At 42.4% G+C, this 22,142-nt stretch overlaps 1 protein-coding gene and 1 non-coding gene across 4 annotated transcripts; both read left to right on the forward strand.

Moving 5' to 3' along the window:
• The first annotated feature begins 1,813 nt into the window (after positions 1–1,813).
• Positions 1,814–1,932, forward strand: LOC130198977 (5S ribosomal RNA). Its single transcript, XR_008832721.1, has one exon. It is a non-coding gene; the product is annotated as a 5S ribosomal RNA (ribosomal RNA).
• Positions 1,933–6,765: 4,833 nt separating this feature from the next.
• On the forward strand, positions 6,766–20,547 carry kpna6 (karyopherin alpha 6 (importin alpha 7)). Of its 3 annotated transcripts, XM_056428394.1 has the most exons (14): positions 6,766–6,854; positions 9,077–9,210; positions 9,293–9,385; positions 9,550–9,649; positions 9,742–9,836; positions 10,954–11,085; positions 11,467–11,555; positions 11,650–11,749; positions 11,855–12,018; positions 12,116–12,194; positions 12,928–13,053; positions 14,054–14,181; positions 14,917–15,101; positions 15,999–20,547. In XM_056428394.1, exons 1-14 carry the CDS (start codon positions 6,851–6,853, stop codon positions 16,184–16,186), a joined length of 1,617 nt encoding a protein of 538 aa, XP_056284369.1. In that variant the 5' UTR covers positions 6,766–6,850; the 3' UTR covers positions 16,187–20,547. The 3 variants fall into 3 exon arrangements, with proteins under 3 accessions (XP_056284369.1, XP_056283556.1, XP_056285111.1); XM_056427581.1 differs by lacking the exon at positions 6,766–6,854 and having other exon boundaries at positions 7,937–9,210; XM_056429136.1 differs by lacking the exons at positions 6,766–6,854; positions 9,077–9,210 and having other exon boundaries at positions 9,217–9,385; positions 9,519–9,649.
• Positions 20,548–22,142: the final 1,595 nt, after the last annotated feature.

The following is a 22,142-nucleotide window of genomic DNA, read 5'->3' on the forward strand; positions in this document are numbered from 1 at the left end:
CAAGGTGGATTTACGGCCGCCGCAGGGAGGCGGTGAAAAGCCCCGTCGTGAGGCAGTTAGGTGTTCCGGCACATCCACATACCCATCACCTTTTCATGGCCACTCCTGTCCTATTCTTACATCTCAGCCTCGGCCATGGCGGGTCTCGAAAAAAAAATACATCAAATGTCTTTAATTTAAAATACCCCGGCTGCAGTCGGAGGTGAATAATTCGAAGTCTATTTTTTTATTCCTGCGTTTGCGTTTTTGTTGTTGTTGCAGAGGACGCACAACGAGAAGTTGAGCCGAGAAAGAGAGAGAGAGGGAGAGGCGGCGTTTCGGGGATTACGCGGCGGGAAAAGCTGCAATGTGTTGTACCGTAATTTAAAAAAGACACGGTGGAATCTCCCTTGATGCTCAGAGACGTTAAAGCCCTTCCCTGCGTTGTGTTACTTGGACAAAAGTTTGCAAAAATAAAGGCGAACGTCGTCCGATACGAACGGGCGAAGCCAAATAAAGGCACTTTGGAGTTAAGAGGTGTTATTGAGCCGGTTCGATTGGGATGAAATGAGCCCGGAAGGTCCTGAGGGTCCAGAGGAAGTCCTCAATTACAGCGTGAACAGTGACCGGGCCAGATTCATCTCTACCAAGTGTTTTTTCTGACGCAGCCGTCTCTACCTCCTTGGCGCCGGGCTCGTGTCGCATGCCTCAGCCAACCCGCTGACATCGCTCTGCCAGTTGCTCCTCGTGTTGATGAGCCATCCGGCCAGAAAGACCCGGCAAAAACCTTACGTTGAGAATGTGGGAACCCCAAAATAAATATTACTCGTGCCGTGTGTTTTTGGGGACGCACCAACGTGTCGGTCTGAGTGGGTTTGGACTCCATTACCGGACTAGCTGCCAGTAATTGACATCAAAGCTGCTAAAGCCCCAAATCTGAGCATTAGTTTTGCAGTGGACAGATATCAGCTATTTTTAGGATGGCTGAGAATGATGTCACGCTCCCCTCAGTCGCCGCCATGTTGAGAGCCGTGTGGAGTCAACTGCAAATGGTCTGGATTTGTAAAAAATACTCAAAGTAAAAGTCCTGCAGGTACAGAAGCGTCAACAATCTACTTAAAATATATAGCATTCGTCATTGTTGGATTATTAGCATGTCCGATGCTTTCGTGTAAGTGTCTTGTGGTTGACTGAAACCACAAGACTAACTAAAAGTTAGGAAGAAAGTAATCGTAAAAAGAAAGTAAAAGATAAAAGAAAGTAGAAGTTAAGAACAAACTAAAAGCTAAAAGAAACTAAAAGTCAAAAGTAACTAAAAGTTAAGAAGGAACTCAAATTTAGGAAAATACTAAAAATTAAGAAGAATCTAAAAGTGAAAAAAAACTAAAAGTTAAGAAGAAACTAAAAGTGAAAAAAAACCTAAAAGTTAAGAAGAAACTAAAAGTGAAAAAAAACCTAAAAGTTAAAAGAAAGTCAAAGTTAAGAAGGAACTCAAAGTTTAGAAGGAACTAAAGGAATGTTTAAAAATCCCAAAAGAGGAAGAGAAGTGTTCTGTTCCCCGAACATCGGTTCCACCTCTGAACTCACGAGAAGATGAACTAGACGTCCCATGTTGGTTTTAAATGTTACTTCTGAATCAAAACCTGAGCGTCGGTTGTAAATAATAACAATAAAAAGAAGTAGAAGACTTTAAAACTTGTTTTGAGGCCTTAAAGCAGTGGTGCCAGGGTTACGGCCCTCGGGCCGGACTCGGCCCGACTGTACATCACATATTTTATTTTTATAAATTTTTGTCTCCGATTCTTTAAAAGGCTTATTTGCAGGCTCACTTTTTGCTTACGGCCATACCACCCTGAACACGCCCGATCTCGTCTGATCTCGGAAGCTAAGCAGGGTCGGGCCTGGTCAGTACTTGGATGGGAGACTGCCTGGGAATACCAGGTGCTGTAAGCATTTTCCCACTCTTTCAAAAAAGCCACAGGCTTCATTTAGTTACTAAATGAAGCCTGTGGCTTTGTTGGTGCATTTCTAATTCATATATGTAGGCTACTTGCATGGATAGGAAAATGTTACGTTTTTAGAGGGTAACTGTCTCCTGCTTTAGGCTATGTAATTGTAGGCCTCATTGTGAGGCAATTTTGGTGCCAATGCAATTTCTTAATGATGTGTAGGCCTTCATGAATAATTTCAAATAGCCTACCTATCCATGTGTTGAGTCAGTGTTTGGCCTTTTCAGTCCGAAAGTGTAATCCGGCCCCCTGAGATCTCACTTGAAAAAAAACTGGCCCCCTGTCCAATTTCATCCTGGCATCCCTGCCTTAAAGCCTCCACATGAAGCCAACTGCTCCGGGCCCGATTGGGTTATGGTTTAAGAACGATTATTTTATTCACACATTTAAAGGGTGAAGATGTAAAGTAAGAGCCCACGCAGCCCACCTCTTCACAAATAACAAGTGGTTGCCTTTTTTCTCTCAAGGATATATATATATTTTTTAATTTAGTCTCGTATCCGTTCAATCCGCTCCGGAGCCGTCTCCCTCTCTTTTATCCCGCATGGTGAAAATAATCACACATTACTATTCAAATGGCTCCCACAAATCTCTCCTCCCCTCTCGCCGAATGATCGAATGATCCGCAAGAATATTCATAAAAAACACCGACTCAGCAGCTGATCTATCGGGGCCAGTCACCTGGGGAGACGGGGGAGGGGCCACCCTAATGGAGGAGGGGCCACCCTAGTCGTCAGATTACCCCAAAAAAAGTAAAGGATGGATAAGAGCTGAGTGAATTTTAAACCCAATGTCATGAAGACGAAGCTCCTCTTCTCCATTCACGGCCCACATCTCTCTCTCTCTCTCCTCACAGTGTACACTCCCTGTGGCGTTATCTCCCTCGCCCTTTATTACCCCTCACACAAAGCGAGCCTTACAGATGTTCTCTCTCTCTCTCTCTCTCTCTCTCTCTCTCTTCCACGCAGACATTCTCTCGCATTTCATGGAAAAAATAGCCCTATAATTATTATTATATTGGGTGTAATTGAATTATGGAGCGGTTTTAAAGTGAGTATATTTGCGCACCATCAAAACTGAGCTGCCTTTTAACGCTCCATAATTGAGTTTTTCCCCTCTACAAACATGCGCCTTCATTTTAGGAAAGACTAAATGTGGATCTTTTTTTAATCTTCTGCTTGTTTCGATATGCACCTGCAGAGATTTTAGTCCCGCTTGATGTTGTACGGTGGATATTCTGCCATGCGGGAGACTCTCCACTGAATTAAGTCTCGCTGCAAGCGAAAGGGATTTAGGGTCTATGCAGAAAAAGCATTGAGCCGACAGAGATGAGTAGATATGTGGATATGAAAGCGTCTTTGAAAAAGAGCTGTGTGAATACGCTGTATTATTAATGTTATTACGATCTTAAAGCTCTTTTTGAATGTCTTTCTAAATAAAGCTTAAAGCTTATGACGCTGTGATGTCTTCCTAAAAACAAAAACAAAAACTTATTTTGATCAGAAGTCGCAAAGCCTCTAGGACAGGGGTGTCAAACTCATGTTCCCTGTGGGCCACATCAGCATCATGGCTGCCTCTTAAAGGGCCAGTGTACCTGAAACTTTATAAACTAATCCCGAAAATATTGTTAAATAACTCACTTTGCATTTGATTATTGTTTATTCGAATGTAGAAATATTGTACATAAGAACATTTCTCTTATATTATTTTCAAAAAGTCAGTTTAATTTGAAACCTTCTAAATAAAAGCACAGGATATTTTTCTTAAATTTCTTGAAGAAAAGTTGATCATGTGTCTTTTCAAGGCGTCAAGGGCCACATGAAATAATGTGGCGGGCCAGATTCGGCCCGCAGGCCTTGTGTTTGACACCTGTGTTCTAGGACAGGGGTGTCAAACTCATGTTCCCCGTGGGCCACATCAGCATCATGGCTGCCTCTTAAAGGGCCAGTGTACCTGAAACTTTATAAGCTAATCCCGAACATATTGTTAAATAACTCACTTTGCATTTGATTATTGTTTATATAAGTGTAGAAATAATGGACATAAGAACATTTCTCTCATATTATTTTCAAAAAGTCAGTATAATTTGAAACCTTCAAAATAAAAGCACAGGATATTTTTCTTAAATTTCTTGAATAAAAGGTGATCATGTGTCTTTTCAAGGCGTCAAGGGCCACAGAAAACGATGTGGCGGGCCAGATTCGGCCCGCGGGCCTTGTGTTTGACACCTGTGCTCTCGGAGGTGTTGCTCTCATCGGGCTCAAAAGCAGCATCGTTAAATGTGCGCGTGGGAAAAAAATGCGTCGTGGCATTATTTTACCCGCAATATTGCTGACTCAGCCTTTTTCCGACGGCCCGCGACCAACGAGGGCAAGAGGGGTCTTCCCTTTTCTTTTAAATGTGGATTAAAAAGGCGAGTATTGATTGTCTTGTGTATTATATCTACATAAATGGCGAGTGGACGCCTACGGCCGGATTGACCGCGTCCCGTCTGCTTCACGCCTCGGTTACACGCTCTCAGGATTCCATTACAGAGTCTTTTCTCCGTGGCGTTGACTAATGGACAGCCTCTGCTGCGTGACGTGCTTCAGCGGGCCCAGAAATGAGAAAAGGTAAAGAACTCCGAAAAGGAGAGCCCGTGTAATCAGATTTCGATGAGCCCCCCCCCCCGACACACACACACAGCCCTGCAGACCGCATCCTGTCGCATGCGTAGCTGTTATTTGGGCGGTATAAAAAAACCTCGGACCTCGTGGCTCGGTGTAGTTCGAGAGCCCGGTGTAACCCCCCCCCCAGGGACCAGTAATGGTTCACTCCCCAAGAAACTGTAATCATGGGAAAGAATCTCAGCAGACTTGACCTCTTGACCTCCCCACACACTTTTTTCTAAGAGGGGGAATGAGCCATCCTGACGGCAGGGAATGGCTTGAATTTTTTATTTTGGTGCAACATTGCCCCCTGGTGTATCGCCATTGCCACTTCCCCCCCCCCACCCCCACCCCCACACCCCTGGAGGGCCCATGTCAGAGGACAACGCTGTTTCACAATATAGTGCAGTAATTTACCACTACCTGCTCCCAGCAAATTGACCAGGGATGCGCCTCACCTGTATTACTCTGTCACATTCACTTTGAGAAAAACACTGGGAAACCACGGCTCTTCACACACACACACACACACACACACACGCATGAACACACACACATTATTTCCAAACCACGGGGGGTTAGCCGAGGTATCTGAACCAAGGAGTTAGGGATGACGAGGAAGAAGATTGTATCTACGCCATGTGACCCCTTCCTATAACTTTTTTTATTTTTGGGTGCATATCTTAATAATGGATGCATGAATGAATGTTTCAGCTTCGCAATGTTCATCAACGCATATGCATATGAGAATTAAATAAACCCAACTCTTATTATGAAAATCCAGTCCATACACTATCGTTCAAAAGTTTATTTTTCAAAGTAAAGCACAGTTTTTTTCAATGAAGATAACATTAAATTAATAATAAATACTCTCTATAGCCTACATGGTTAATGTGGTAAATGACTATTCTCTGGTGTTTAATGAGGTCTCTACTCGGTGTATAGAGGTCCATCTCCAGTGTTCTCATGGTACATTGTGTTATCGCCTGAGTTCAAGGTGTTTTTATTTGCCATGTGTGCATAAACCAACAGTCCAGAGACATTGGAATTATTGTGCAGAGGTTAAAACACACTAAAATAAAGAAAAATATAAAAACACACTGTACATAAGGTGGTATGTACACTTGTTTTAAAAACAGGTTCTCAATGTAAAAAGGAGACGGCACATTAATAACACGGCTAGTCCTAGAGTTATGTGGGGATATTGCACAGATTGGAATATTGCACATTTTTCACGAGAGGCTGTAGAGGGGGAGGGTTCTTCACGAAGTCCGGTATTATCTCTTTGGGCTTGTGTTGAGGATGAGGTCGTTCTCCTCTCCGTAGACCAGGAGGTTGTTCACCATGCAGGGTGCTGTACCCTGACTCGTCCATGAACCCCAGGATGGTGACGTCATCTGCGTGTTTGATGATGGTGTTGCCCCGGGTGGAGGCACAGTCACGGGGGTACAGGGTGAGGAGTTTGGGGCTAAGGCAGCAGCCCTGTGGGGGTCCTGTGCTGACTGTGAGCTCGGTGTAGACACCCGTCCTCCCATTCTCACCACCTGGGGTCTTTCTATCAGAAAGTCTTTCCAGGTGGTGCAGAGGGTGGTGTAGAGCCACGGCCACCGCGGCGTCCGCTGATCGGTCGGAGCGGTAGAGGGTCGACATTGTCCGGGTCCGTGTGGTTGACGTGTGTGAGGACTTGTTTTTCCTTAGAAGACCAACGGAGGGTTATAAAACCCTTGAAATCCCTTTTTCTGTGAGCGCAGCTGAAAACAGTTTTGCCGGTGAGAGAAGCTTTAAATCTGGACTTCATTTGAGTGACAAGTTTGAAGAACAATTATATTTTAAATAAAAATCATTATTTCTAATATCGTCAACGTCTTGACTATATATTATATTTATTTTGCAATTAATTTGGTAATTAAAAGTGTGAGTTTTCATAGAAAGCACCAAATTGTCTCGGTGACTCAAACCGCTGAACGGTCGTGTATTTATTTGGTTTTGTCTCGTGTCCTTCACTGAAGGAGGTAAATAATGTGACGACAGAGGGTTGTGTGGGGCTCGAGCGCCCCCTGGTGGCCGGGAGTTGGTGTTATATGTTGACGTTTCCGGCTCCGGCAGACATATTGCTTACAGGAGCAAATTCTGGGAAGCTAGAAGAGAGAGAGAGAGAGAGGATTCAAAATTGATTTATATCTTCACGACTTGACACAGACGACACAAGACGTAATGGGTAAGTTTCATTTCCGGCAGGGGGTCGAATTATGAGCACGGAGGTGCGTTCAGGTGGAGAAAGATGCGTCATTGAGTGATGACCATTCAAAAAAAAAAACCTCGTCCTGTCACTGTTGTATAGCTAACTGAGCTAGCTCCTTTAGCCGCGCAGCTAACTCCAGTTAACGACGCTAAATTACGCTAAATATAGTTATTAATCCATTTCGGTTGGTTTATATTAACCCGTCACGGGACTGTCTAATGCCAGGGCGGGGTTTAATCCCGTATACGAGGTGTAACGATGCTAATATTAAGCTGTTTTTAACCTGAGAAAACAAACAGTTGTTAGCCAACTTGAGCAAACTACGAGCTAGCTGGCTAACTACGCATGCGCCGCGCTGCAGCCTCTCTCTAAAGGTGTGGAGAGGTAAAGCTTCCCTCGAGGTATTATATCGATCACGTCCACATATTGACCCGCTTATTGGCACGCGGACAACACGGCGTGACGTCACCAAGTCTCAATTCAACCCGATGAAGTGACACTGTGGCGTGAATATAATTATGTAACTTTATTTTATTTGTATGCCCACGCATCACGTCGGCACGCTTGTAGGTCGGGCGTGTAACGTGCGGTGCACGTGACCCCGTGTCTCACGCTTGTGTGTTGTTGTTTACTTTGTCCGTATTTGTAAATAACAATAAGAGAGGCATTGTACCAAACACACCCTGCTGCATTAAAGATGACACATGGAAATAAGGAAATATCAAAGCTGGACCGCGACACATCTGGTCATTATATAATAATATTGCAACCGGAGTCCTGGTCCTCTATTCCTCTATTCCTCTATTCCTCTAGTCCTCTGGTCCTCTATTCCTCTGGTCCTCTGGTCCTCTATTCATCTATTCCTCTATTCATCTATTCCTCTTTTCCTCTGTTCCTCTGTTCCTCTGGTCCTCTGGTCCTCTGGTCCTCTATTCCTCTGTTCCTCTATTCCTCTTTTCCTCTGGTCCTCTATTCCTCTATTCCTGTATTCATCTGTTCCTCTATTCCTCTGGTCCTCTAATCCTCTGGTCCTCTATTCCTTTATTCATCTGTTCCTCTATTCCTCTGGTCCTCTATTCCTCTGTTCTTCTATTCCTCTGTTCCGGCTATATGAGTATTTATTATCGGGAATTATTGTCTGTCTGTTGTCACCAAAGCGGGTTGTTGTACCTCAGTGAGAATAAATCAAAGGAGGTTGATCTGCTAAATACACACACACACACACACACACACACACAATAAATAAAGTGTTAGTCATGCTGTAGTTTGGGATTTCGATGAATACGCAGAGCGTTTCAATTCTCCTGTTATTTTTTTGGGTACTTGCAGAAATCTCAGTCCAGACGCCTTCACTCTTCCTCTGGTTTCTTCCCTCACCTCGCTCCTCCTCGTGGAGGTGAAGGTGTCTCCTCTGCCCCCCCCCCCCCCCCAGCCTAAGCAGTCGGAGCGGTTCGCGTACAGCAGCTAATCTAATGTCCACATTACAGAAATCGAAGCATCCAGCCGTAACCCGTGTGCTCGTATGGCGTCCTGTGGCTTTACCATCTGGACACGACACACGCACACACACACACACACACACACACACACACACACACACACACACACACATGAGGCTAATCCCCTCAAACTATAACACAACCTCAATTTGCGGCACTTGTTCCGATATTTAACCTCCAAAACTGCCATTGTTTTTTTTGGCACACGGTTTCAATGTTGTCTCTCTCTCTCTCTCTCTCTCTCTTCCCTGTGGCCCCCGGGGGCCTCTGGGTTCTGCCCGCTGCCTCTTTCTGGTGGCCTGACTGCACAAAGGCTGAGACTGAGCAGTTTTGCTCGGCGTGGGCACCGGTTTGCGCTAACTCTGCGATTTCAACTCTACTGAATAAATACGTTTGCTCGGCCGGCCAGCTGACCGGTTAATGAGTAGCTTAGTGGAGCGTGTGTGTGTGTGTGTGTGTGCACATGTTCGCATGTGTGTATTTTTAGGTTGTGTTATCCAGTTTCTATGAGCTTGTTATACGAGGCCTTTTTATATATAGACCCGAGCCCAGGCTGTGTCATCATCGTGACTGTATATATATTTAGAGCCGTTAAGGAAACGCAAACGGTCACGTGTTCGATTCCCGTCCGCACGGCGCTCGGCTTTTGTGTTCGGCTTTTTTCTCGCCGCGCCTCACCCGCGTGTCCGCGCCCCTCAGAGCCGTCAGCCAGTCCGGCCAAAGACAACTACAGGATGAACCGCTACAAGAACAAAGCCCTGAACCCCGAGGAGATGCGGCGCCGGAGGGAGGAGGAGGGCGTCCAGCTCAGGAAGCAGAAACGAGAACAGCAGGTGTCGGATCGTCGTCTTTTGTTTTTAAATCTCTCGTGTGTGGCGTTCGTACGTCTCTGATGCTGCTTCTCCTCAAACGCAGCTTTTCAAGAGGAGGAATGTGGATGTTCTCAATGAAGAAGAGGCCATGTTTGAGAGTCCACTGGTGGACCCCGACCTCAGCTCTCCGGCAACAGTGAGTGTCTGGTTTCCTATTTCCTCTCACATGTAGACAGAGAGAGGCCCACGCGGGACCGTGGTCATTATTAATCTGGTCTAGCCTCTTCTTGTTGTTGTTTTTTTTCATCCTCTCTGTGCATTGAGAATAGTGGAGTGTGTGTGCGTGTGCGTGTGTTGCAGGAAGGAGTCATCACCAGAGACATGGTGGAGATGCTTTTCTCGGACGACCAAGAGCTTCAGCTCGCCACGACACAGAAGTTCAGAAAACTACTTTCTAAAGGTATATGTTGTGTACTTGCAGTGACTACACACACACACGCAGACGCATGTGGAAACAAACGAGTGTTCACATGTCGTTTTACCCCATTTCAGAGCCCAACCCCCCAATCGATGAAGTCATAAACACGCCCGGAGTCGTCGATCGGTTTGTGGAGTTCTTGAAGTTGAGCGTCAACTGCACATTACAGGTCAGTGCAACGTCGGAAACACGAGGAAGAAAAAAAATGCCCCGAAGAAATATAATGTTGCCCCTGATATCACTAGAGGGCAAAAAATGCCCCTTAATTTAGATAATTTAACAGCGTTTTGTTGTTGTTCTTTGTTGTGTGTGTCCTATCTGTATTGCCTGGACTATAGAGGTACACACACGCAAACAAAATCAATAATAAATAATAATCAAAATAAATAAATACATTTTAATTATAAAGAAAAAGAGTTAAAATGTGTTAGTTATTTAAAAAACGTAATGACTATAAATAACTACAAAGAAAAAATAATAAATTTAAATATATTCGTCTGATTTATGTTCGGTTTTTAAAAAACCTCAAATAATAATCAATAAAAATAAATACATTTTAATTACAAAGAAAAAAGTTAAAATGTGTTAGTTATTTAAAAAACGTAATGAATATAAATAACTACAAAGAAAAAATAATGAAATTAAATATTCGTCTCATTTATGTTTTCGGTTAACAAAAAAAGAAGAAAATACTTTCAATCTGTAGACTATTGCCTAATAGTCTTATTAATGCCATTTATTTGACAATTGCTCTTATACTGCAAGCCTAAATAAGTATATTTATTATTTTTAAACAAAGGTTAAATGTTATTTCAAAAAGTGTCCCTAATTTATTAGTAAATGCCCCGGGGTTCCAGTCAGCGGGGGCCGATAAGTAAACGTCGTCCCCTGGGTCGGTACAGTGCGTGTCACCTGGCTGAAAGGTAGCTCTGCGTTACGTTTTGGCCGTTATTTCTGCACAAAGCGTCGAGCTGTAACCTCTGAACCTGAACGTCTCGGTTAAAGATGTGAGGAAAAAATAGTGTCCGATTCCATTATAGTGGTTATTTGTATAAAAACACAATTCTAATTATTATTAAACAAATGAATGTCTCTTTTTATTTAAATACTTGCTTTTAAATAAATTAAAGAAAATCTCCATCAGTAGTCACTCTGATTCAAATATGTTATACTCCTTTAGAGCTGGATCACAATTCACCTTTTTCAAACGGCAATTTTATACCGTACAACTGTATTTAATCGATGTTTCGCCCCCGAAACTGAATTTCCCAACATTGCATGTGCAGTTCGAAGCCGCCTGGGCGTTGACCAACATCGCGTCGGGCACGTCCATGCAGACGAAGACGGTGATCGAGGCCGGAGCCGTGCCGATCTTCATCGAGCTGCTGAACTCGGACTTTGAGGACGTCCAAGAACAGGTAACGGGCGGCCATCGCGGCGTGTGTGTGTGGAGTTTTGTTCCTTCCTCTTTCGCCCACTGTCTGCTGGTATCAACGACACGGTTCGTACGATCATGGAAAACCTGGAAAAATCATGGAATTTTAAAATGGTTTATTTCCAATCCTTGAAAAAAAAGAAAATTCCGAAATATTTTTTTAGTTTTGTTATATTCATATGTTCATTTATGCAGTTTGATTAAAAGAATAAACATGTTTATAAATATGTATTGTTTTAATCAAACTATTGTCTCTCATTCATTTGTGTCATAAGGTGTATATATATATATATATATACTCGTGTAAAGGTCCTGGAAACCCACTGGTCTGACCCCTGACTGGTTGTGTTGGTTCTTTCTGCAGGCGGTGTGGGCCTTGGGGAACATCGCCGGGGACAGCGCAGTGTGCAGGGACTACGTGCTGAACTGCGACATCCTTCCGCCATTATTAATGTACGCCCATCTTCATAATAATATATATCTATAACAACTTATTTCTGATGCTCTCTCGTATCCTGAGAGTCTTTTTCTTTCTTTGTCATTTCAGGCTTCTGACCAAATCCACGAGATTGACCATGACGAGGAATGCAGTGTGGGCTCTGTCTAATCTCTGTAGAGGGAAGAACCCTCCGCCTGCTTTTGAAAAGGTGACACCCCAACACACCTGGACGGCTTTTAAAATCAACCTCCTGCTGTTTTTTTTTTTGTATTTCCAATGTCTCGCTGTAAACGTGCGTCGTGTGCGTGCCTAGGTGTCGCCGTGCCTGCCGGTGCTGTCCCGGCTTCTGTTCAGCAGCGACCCGGACCTGCTGGCGGACGCCTGCTGGGCGCTGTCCTACCTCTCGGACGGCCCCAACGACAAGATCCAGGCCGTCATCGACTCCGGCGTCTGCAGGCGCCTCGTCGAGCTGCTCATGTAAAGTCCGGTCGTGCTCTCCGCCGTCGTCTTTGCCGCGGTCGATGCGACGCGTTAAATACTTAAAAAGCTGTTTCTCTGTCGCGCCGCCCCGCAGGCACACGGACTACAAGGTGGCCTCGCCGGCTCTGAGGGCCGTCGGAAACATCGTGACTGGAGACGACATCCAGACGCAGGTGAGAGTGGATTCAGGCTCTTCAGTAAACAGTTACAACTACAGTTGTTCAGTAGCTAATATCTTTTGTTATACTTTTTTAAAATAATGTTCTGTTTTTTTTACTGTTAAGAAGTTGGTAAATTTTGTCATAATTTTCGAAATATATATATTTTTTGGTCAATGAATTTGTCCATTATTTAGTGAATACGTTGTTTGGTCTTCACAATGTGAAATGTTTTACAAAGTTTATCAAAAGCCAAGATAAAGTCTTCTTTAGTTCACGACTAAATGATATTCAGTTGACTGTCAAAGAAAAGTAAAATATTCACAATTTAGAAGCTGGAATCAAAGAATTTTTATAATCTTTTCAAAACAATACTCCACCCGATTAATTTGTATTTAAAATAGTTGTCAATTAATTTAATAGTTGACAACTAATCAAATTAATCGTTGCTGTTCTGATGTCGGATTGTATTGTTTTAATAGTGACAGGTGTTTCTATTATTTTGTCCACCTCATTTAAGTCTAATTAACAGGAACGCCTCCTTTTAACAGCACTACAAATTACATCCTCCAAAATGAAGATATATGAAATACATATTATAATAATATGAAATATATATATATTTATTATTATATCTATATTATAATTATATATATAATATCTTTTATATATATATTATAATATATATTTTAGATATATATATATATACACAAAATATATGACTTGCCCCCTCTGTTGCTGTGTCCAGGTGGTGTTGAACTGCTCCGCTCTGCCGTGTCTGCTGCACCTTCTCAGCAGCGCTAAAGAGTCCATCCGCAAAGAGGCGTGCTGGACCATCTCCAACATCACGGCAGGAAACCGAGCACAAATACAGGTGATTATTATAACGCATCAAGAAACTACCCCAGTAAACCTCCACAACCGCAGAAATGTTAATTCAGGTGATTTATTGTAAGTAATAAATTGCTCTTTTGAGAAGAACACATATATTAGTAATCGTGTCTTTTAAACTTAATGTGCTGAGGTTGGCTGTTCTTTTAAAGTATTTATGACCCGTATACTTTAAGTTTTATTTATGTTCTCGCCGTGTTTCTTATACGCTTTTCCCTTTTCCATAACGCTGAATCATTCCATTTTTTGCCTGTGAAGCAGTGACTTCATCTTATCTTAAATCATCTAATCCAGTGGTTCTCAAACTGTGAGGCGCGTCCCTCTAGTGGGGCGCCATGGCATTACAGGTGGAAATGCAGATTTTTAAAAAATATATAGATTATAGTTTTTCACAGGTTGCACTTTATCGTTATTATCTTCAGTGTGAAACAGGTAAATTGCAGCCACAATAATCTATTTTTTGCCAAATATTAGTTATTTTTTGCACTGATAGAACTGTATTTGTAGTCTTTTATTTATTTATATTATTTTCAATCTGGTTTAATTGAAAGTGATTTTATTATTTGAAAAAGGAAAAAATATTGCTACAAATTCAGTGTAAGAATTCAGTGTGGACCATTTAGTTTCATTTTTTGTAGGCGTGAACATATGACTTCCTCCAAAGTTTGAGAAGCACTCATCTAATCCAACAAAAGAGCAACCTGCCATAACTTCACGATGACTGACATACCTTTTTGAATACTATATTAAAGATGAATTTATATTTAAAATGTACCGTTTACATGAACAATATCATAATTATCCATAATTCTGAGTTTTTACTTGTTTAAGTGATTTTTAAGGTTCTATTAAGCAACATAATTTGTCTTAGAAATAGAATCTCAATCACATTTCATACACAGAGACATGTCCAGGCTGCTGTTTGGAGACCCCCCCCCCCCCCCCTAATTTTTATTTTAAATGTATTTCTTAATACCCCACAGACGGTGATCGACGCCAACATCTTCCCGGTTCTGATCGACATTCTACAGAAAGCGGAGTTTAGGACCCGGAAGGAGGCGGCGTGGGCCATCACCAACGCCACCTCCGGAGGAACGCCGGAGCAGATCAGGTAAACGGGGGGGACTGTTTAAGGATTAATAGCTTTGTTAGCATGTAGTTGGAAGAGCTTCTTTTTTTTTACGACTGAAAAAAGAACATTTTTTAAATTAATGTGAAGAAATATGAAGTGATGCATTTAATTGTGAATGAATTAACTAGAAATGTAAATTTCTATGGAGAGATTAGGGGATATAAATGTATGAATACTATGCAGAGGGAGGTAGCATGGTGATGCATAACCAGGAAGAACAATTAATTGATTTAAAATACATTAATTTTATCACTTGAGGCAAACCTGTATCAAATAGTAAAAAAATGAATAGTATAATAAAATGTAATGTCCGTATGAAAATCCCTTCCGAGTCTCCTTTTAATCTTTGAGTCTGTTATGGAGTCTTCTGAACTTTGGAATTGTAAAAAAAAATACAAAAGCATATTATTATTGGTTGCCTTAATAAATATCTATAATAACGACGTAAACAGTGACGTTGCTTAGCTTTGTTGCAACTTGAGCCCTATTTTTAACATTTATTTGGTTGCATGTTGGCACCAATAAAAGTATCAGTGCGTGACCTTTCAGCTGATCCTGTTGGTGGGAAGGTCACGATTATGAGTTACTGTAACACTGGAAGAGAACTTTAAAACGTGATTCACGAGCAACTTCTGGAGACTTAGGGTTGTGATCTTGATATTCAACATGAAGGAGCCGTCTGAAACCATCTGTGTGTGTGTGTTGTGAACCCAGGTACCTGGTGAACCTGGGCTGCATCAAGCCGCTGTGTGACCTGCTGACGGTGATGGACTGTAAGATCGTGCAGGTGGCGCTCAACGGGCTGGAGAACATCCTGAGGCTCGGCGAGCAGGAGGCCAAGCAGGAGAGCAGCGGCACCGGGGTCAACCCGTACTGCAGCCTCATCGAGGAAGCCTACGGTACCGTACACACACACACACACACACACACACAGTGGTGGTTTCGGGGTTCGTACGTTCATGAAAAACCTGGAAATGTCACGGAATTTAAAAATGTTTTATTTTCAGGCTTGGAAAAAGTCCTTGAAAAAAATGTCATCCCTAAAGTTTTGGAAAAGTCATGAAAATGTTGTTATGTTAATTTACGCTCAGTTTGATTAAAAGAATAAACATTTATTTCTATATTCTTTTAAACAAACTATTTGCTATTTTTAAGTCATGGAAATCTATTGATCAACATGTGTATGAACCCTGTTGTTTATTAACCCTTGTGTTGCCTTAGGGTCATTTTGACCCGAATCAATATTACACCCTCCCCCCGCCTTAGGATTAATTTGACCCCATTCAATGTTTAATGTCGGTGTTCTTTCGGTAGTCAACAAACAAACATAAAGTGCCTCACACTTAAACTTGGAAAACAATATTAATTCTAATAATTTTCTGGAGGTTTTAATTGCTGGCGTCAAATTGAACCCAAAGGGTAAAATATGTTAGTAAATATAAAGGTAACAGGAGGGTTAAACATTGATTCGGGTCAAAATGACCCTAAGGCAACACAAGGGTTAAGGAAAGTCATGTACACATTTCTTTTTTTTCCTGTATCTTTTATCAGGAATTTTAATTTTTTAATCCGGAATCTCACAAAGCGATAGCTAACTTTTATTATTCTTAAATTTTGCAGACGTAAAGTATTGAGGTTTGATACCCAGACCCCAAAACACCAGTAGCTGCCTCTATCTAATACTTCTTTATTTAATTTGTTCTCATTTCTGGCTGTTTCCCTGCATCGTTCTAACGTGACCGCTTGTTCCACGTTGTTGTTTTCCAACACTTTATTTTTTCGTCGTTTATTTCCAGGTCTCGACAAGATCGAGTTCCTCCAGAGCCACGACAACCAGGAGATCTACCAGAAGGCCTTCGATCTCATCGAGCACTATTTCGGGGTGGAGGACGAGGACAACAGCCTCGCCCCTCAGGTGGACCAGGCCAACCAGCAGTTCCTTTTCCCCCAGCAGGAGGCGCCCATGGAGGGCTTCCAGCTTTAAGCCCCCCCCCCTCCGCCTCCTTAAACAAACCACACACACACACACGGTCCTCCCGCCTCATACCTCCTTGTCTCATAGAGGACCCCTAGATGCCGGCGTCAGACCTCTCTGATCCGCCACTAACTCCCACCTCCACAATCGATACACACACGCACAGACCCCCCCCCCCACCCTTTTGGTAAAGATGTCCCACTCTCTCCGAAAACCAAAGGACTGACCTCTGGCAGGGCGCGAGGCACCTGCTCCACGTAAACTCCATTGCACGTCCCTCTAGGAGAGGAAGTGACACGGACATCTTCCTGCCATTTGATTGGTTCTCATTGGCAGCGACGATGTTTTTTTGGTTTGTTAATATCTTTTACGTACACTTTTTTTCTTTTTTTCTTCTTACATTGGGACTTTCCCTCATTTTTAGGATTGCCCGTGCAGAGCACACAGACCGGGGTGCACGAGGTGAAATGGGCGGAGTCACGTGATTATTTTTGTTTGTTTTCGTGATTTTTTGTGCTAATGATTTTTCTTTTTTTTTCATCCCAAATTCGCTCTTTGATCTTTAGGGTTCAGCTAATCTGATGCCCAAGCTAAGAAGTGTCCCCCCCCCCCCACCCCTTCCATTAATTAGTTTTTTTTTTTGGAGGCTTGAGACGTGTGGGAACACGTAGAAAGGGAAAGTGGAGAAGTGATTTGGTTCTATAGGATGTTTAACGGTCTAGTAAATGGGGTGGTGTAGCTATAGATCCGATGTTTGTCGTGTGCTGTGTTATTAATGACGATACATTTGAATTATGAAGTGATCTAACTATTTAACAAGGCACAGCGGGGGGGAGGTACTGGCAGCAGGAAAAAAAAAAAATATTTTTATATTTAAAAGAATTCAAGACATCGCAGATGTTTAAAAAGAAAAAAACGAGCCGAAATTCCAGACACGACGTTTCTAGTTTTGAAATGTCTGATTTCACGGATGGCCACTAGGGGGCCCTGCTGGTTCGCTCCCACAATCCCCGGCGGTACGTGGCAGGGGGTCTTTTGCATGGCGTTGTATTACCCCCGCGTCACACCGAGTATCCCTGGCCCAAAACACGGAGAGCTGGAGGACGGTGTGTAGTAGCCCTTTCTCGTTGAGTTTAAAAATATATATAAATATTTAAAATAAGAGTCGGGGGAGGGGGCGGGGCCTCAACGGTGACGGTGTAGTGACAGTGGTGGTGTCTTGTGGTAGAATTGATGTAAAACCTATCGTTTGGAGGAGAGAAGGATGACGACTATAAATGGTTTTCATTGTCACATTGATGTAAATAGACGACCCCGTGTGGCCGGCGAGGGAAGTGCAGCCACTACTTTTTAATAAGGAGCCGGGTTTGGTCCAGGGATACTCGAGCCTCACTTAAACCAAAACAATTCAAGTATTAAATATATTTGAATTTGGTTGGATTTGCATTATATATATTTACATAAATATATTTATATATAATATTTATATATATATAAATATTAAATATATAAATGTTATATATATATATATATTATCCAGTATATGTATTTGCGCACACTTCATGCACACTTGCATACAACACCAGCAGACACTGTACACACACACACACACACACACCTGGCAAGAAACAACAACAAATGGTTTCCATAGACTTTAGAGTTGGTATTTTTTTTTTTTTTCTTCACAGTGAGTGAGAATCGCTGCTTTGGGGATAATTTCCATATTTATGAAAATGTCGGCCTTTTTTCCCCCTTTTTTTCTCATATTTTTTAAATAATTTAAATTCAAGATTTTTTTTCTGTTTTTAATTACGACAAAGAAACAGAAAATTTTTTTTGGGGGGGGGGCGTATTTAATTGTGATTCGGTGCACTCTTTAGTTCTCATGGAAACTCTTTTTTTTTCTTCTTGTCGTTTCTAGCCACATGACTTCCGGTGGTTTTTAAACCCGCCCTGTAAACCCCGACCGTGGACCGGCTGATCTGGGATCAGGGTTCAGTTGCGTTGGCTTGAGCAGAACTGTGTGATGACTGACGGGCACTGTGTGAGGAAGAGGTTGATTGACTCTGTGACTACATGTCCCCATCCGAGGCCGGGAGCCCCTGTTATGTGGATCAAGGAACCATCCTGAAATTAAGTTAACAACAACAACACAATACCGTTGATTAGTCCATCAAATTTGACGCCATCTTCGTTTTTTGACAGACAGCCGTAGATTTGGTTCCTTTCAGTATTATACTATTTGTACACGAGCCATAAACTTCAATTGGCGATGCAGATCGTTGAAGTGCGACAGGCTGTTGGTGCAATTTATCCACAGAACGCGCTCGCTCCCGGGACGCCCACGGAGTTGAAATCGTGAACGCTTATCGAGAACTCGCCTCTCTCTACGCGACCGACGCGTGTAGAGCGGCATTTATAAAGTCTCCGATTTCACGGCTAAATTCCGAGCTCGGAATACAAATAACGGCAGAATTGCAATGTTTGAAGAAGAGAAAACAAGTGCATCAACCAGGAAGAAAAAAATATATTTCTGAAAAATGCACTCCTATTCACAAAAGTGCCAATCCGACCAACAAAGACGAGAAGTTCTTTATGTATCTATCTTTGACTCTTTTTTTCTTCTTCTTTATATCTTTTTATTTACTTGAATGTGCACACGTTTCGTGCAGAACATTGCTGCTCTATTTCTCCTTATCTTTTTTTTTGCCATCTGTTCTTTTTGGGGGGGAAGTGGCATGCGTTAACCGAGGGGCGCCTAAATAAGGAATTTCATGAAGGCAGCGTCATTTTGGGGGGGGGTGTACATGACTTGAGTAATTGCATAAAACTAGCCTCTCCAGCGATCGTGTGGACATCCCTGGTATTGCAGTCTTCTGATGGTTTTCACTGTGCATAGCTAAGCTAAGATTTCACGGTAGAGTGTAATATATTAAGCATTTTCTTGAGGGGTGATGGGGGGGCAACCCTCCTCCTTCCCCCCCTCCTTGTTGTGCAAGAAGAAGAAACTTTGGCTCCGATAGAAATATTGCAGTACTTTTTAGATGTGGCAGGTGGCGCCAAATTGTAGAAATTTAAGCGACTATCATAGCGGCCGATTGCAGGTACTAACCGTGTTTACCAAAGTTGCGTCATCCTTGAAGGCCTGGTTGAAATGACTTACTTGATGTCTAGTTTTATTTTTTTTCGATATACCACTTTAATGTAAGGGGCTCGGTGGAGACGGTCAGTGCGACTGAGGTTGTTTAAATCCGTGCTTCTTTTCATTAGCAGGTGCAATAGCTCAGTCCCCCTCTGTCTGGTTTTTTAGGGAGTGAAGAAAATCTGCAAAATAATCCTGATGACTGTAATATATCGAATTGTCATATTGCCCCCCCCCCCCCCCCCAAAAAAGGCAAACCGGCTAAACGTCTCCTCGGAAAAGGCGAACGTTCCTTCTTCACTCGGAAGACGCCAACCCGAGGCGACTATACTGGACTTATTTTTTTTTCTTTTCTTTTTCTAAGATAACAATTCTGGGATTCAGAAAATTATGCCAGGGACACACACAAAAACGACAAAAAAAAGTATTATAAGTTCAACTAATATGTATGTTCTGATACATTGACAGGGATTCAGATGCAATTCTAATCACTTCTGAGAAGTGGAGAAAAAAGCCTCATTAGAACACGTCGCATGGAAAGAAGAAGAGACAAAAGAAAGGAAATACGAAGGAGTCGAGGATACAAGCCTTTTCTGCTTTTCTTGGTCTTTTTTCTTTCTTTTTTTTCCCGATCAAGATATTCTGGGCTATATTTTTGGATAATTGTGTTTTAAGAGTTTGTCTGTAGTCAGGGCCGCGTGATCAGGAACCTCGTCGTCTTTTTGGGGGAATGAACAGACATCACTAAATATCTCAAATCTGACTCGTCTTCCGTCCTAGAAGCTGTTCACGTCCGTTATCGGAATCTGAAGCCGCGCTTGGCTCGTGTCGAGTAATGTCGTCGATGCTACAAATGTTTACAATGCTACATGTTTGTTAGAAAAAAGAAAAAATCTTTTCAAATGTCACCACTGACCAGTCCGGATGTTTTCTCTGCTCTGGTCCTCATTTCTTTTACTCGTATTTATTTTCTCTATTCTTTTTTTTTTTTTGCTCAATAACCCATCTTTAAACTGACTTGACTTGACCGACGGTATGAATGAGTTACGAGAAACTTATACACTTACAACTGAACATGACACACAAACATGAACATGGAAAAAAAGTGCATACAGGAATCGGCAACATTATTAAAAAAGAAATGTAAAGGAAAATATATTGAATTTAAAAAAAAATGTCCAGTGGAAATACTGTACAAAACGAATAAAGTTACGTTGCAACCCTTTAATTCTAATGTTTCATCTTTTGATCACTCGTGTGCATTGTGAGGAATGTTACATGTATTACAATATGCATTTCTTGGGGAAATTGTGCTTCAGGTCCAGTGCCTAAAATGTGATACCTAATATGAAATTATTATTATGTTTAATTTTAAGGGCTTCTTGTTTAAATAGGAACATGTAGTCATGTAGTGAGAACAACAGTATTTTAGTTTTATTTCTCTTCTCATGGGAGAATAGTACCACATTATAACGCTGCACATTGAGTTCGGTATACATTTGATAAACTCATATATTCCTTTTCAGTAGCAAGTGGCGATAGATATTATTATTTGAACATATTAATGGTATCTAAATATTTTGTTCATACTAGTATTAAAAGGTATTACAGGTCTGTATAATATATGAATATTTATATTATATTAGAGATTTTTTATATCATTTCTATAATATATTTATATTCTAACATATTTGTTTTATAATTTACAAAACTACATTTTTCTTGATAAAATATAAAGCATATTTAAATATGCCGAAGTTAATTTCGACATGAAACGATGTATTTACATGTATTCGTCGTTAGGGGGCGACAAAGCATCCGGTTGAGGCAAAACTACAAGGAAATAGAAGAAGAAGAATCCAAAGTTATGACCGGAAGTCTTTTTTTTCTGCCTCACGCTGTTGTGGAAACTCGCAGTTCGCAGACACACGAGCTATTTCCTCCTCGAGCCCGAAGGTAAACAACTCCCTAACACCCGACACGGGGTGTAATTCACAAAACTGTGCACGTGCGCTCCGTCGCGTGCGTTTGGAGACTCGTGTCCTTTAACCACAAACACAATGTTCGCCAACGGCAAGTCGCGCGAGCTCATCTGGAGGCTAGCGAGGAGCTAACTAGCTAGCTAACTGACATTAACCGTTTTCTCCGCGGCAGTTGGTCTCGTCCGTTGGTCAGTTTGGGGACTCGGTGGCGGGTTCACGCGGGAAGACTCCTGACAGTTTGGTGCCTGAAAAGAAAGAACAAAAAATGACTTTACGGTGTTTCATAGTTAAAAAAAGTCATTTCTATGAGTTAAAAACACTGTTCATTTGTAAAAGTGTAACCGTTACGTGTCTTTGCCAGAGAGCCAAAGTATCATACGGGTATTTCTTCTACCTGTGACAGATACCAGAGATGAAAAAACAAGACACGGAAGAGTCTGCCGGCCGAGGCGGTGGGGATGCTCCACCTGCAGCAGAAGGGGTGGAGACACCTGGTGCTAAAGGGGTGGAGTCACCTGCAGCTAAAGGGGTGGAGTCACCTGCAGCTAAAGGGGTGGAGACACCTGCAGCAGAAGGGGTGGAGACACCTGCAGCTAAAGGGGTGGAGACACCTGCAGCAGAAGGGGTGGAGTCACCTGCAGCTAAAGGGGTGGAGACACCTGCAGCAGAAGGGGTGGAGTCACCTGCAGCTAAAGGGGTGGAGACACCTGCAGCAGAAGGGGTGGAGACACCTGCAGCTGAAGGGGTGGAGACACCTGCAGCTGAAGGGGTGGAGACACCTGCAGCTGAAGGGGCGGAGTCACCTGCAGCAGAAGGGGTGGAGACACCTGCAGCTGAAGGG

This window comes from Pseudoliparis swirei, chromosome 1 (genome assembly GCF_029220125.1).
Source record: "Pseudoliparis swirei isolate HS2019 ecotype Mariana Trench chromosome 1, NWPU_hadal_v1, whole genome shotgun sequence".
NCBI classification, from domain to species: Eukaryota; Metazoa; Chordata; class Actinopteri; order Perciformes; family Liparidae; genus Pseudoliparis; species Pseudoliparis swirei.

Coding starts and splice junctions, on each gene's coding strand:
- kpna6 (XM_056427581.1), top strand. CDS start 8,884: ATGAGCTTGTTATACGAGGCCTTTTTATATATAGACCCGAGCCCAGGC. Junction 11,750..11,854: donor CTCCGCCTGCTTTTGAAAAG/GTGACACCCCAA, acceptor GTGCGTGCCTAG/GTGTCGCCGTGCCTGCCGGT. Junction 12,195..12,927: donor GAGACGACATCCAGACGCAG/GTGAGAGTGGAT, acceptor TGCTGTGTCCAG/GTGGTGTTGAACTGCTCCGC.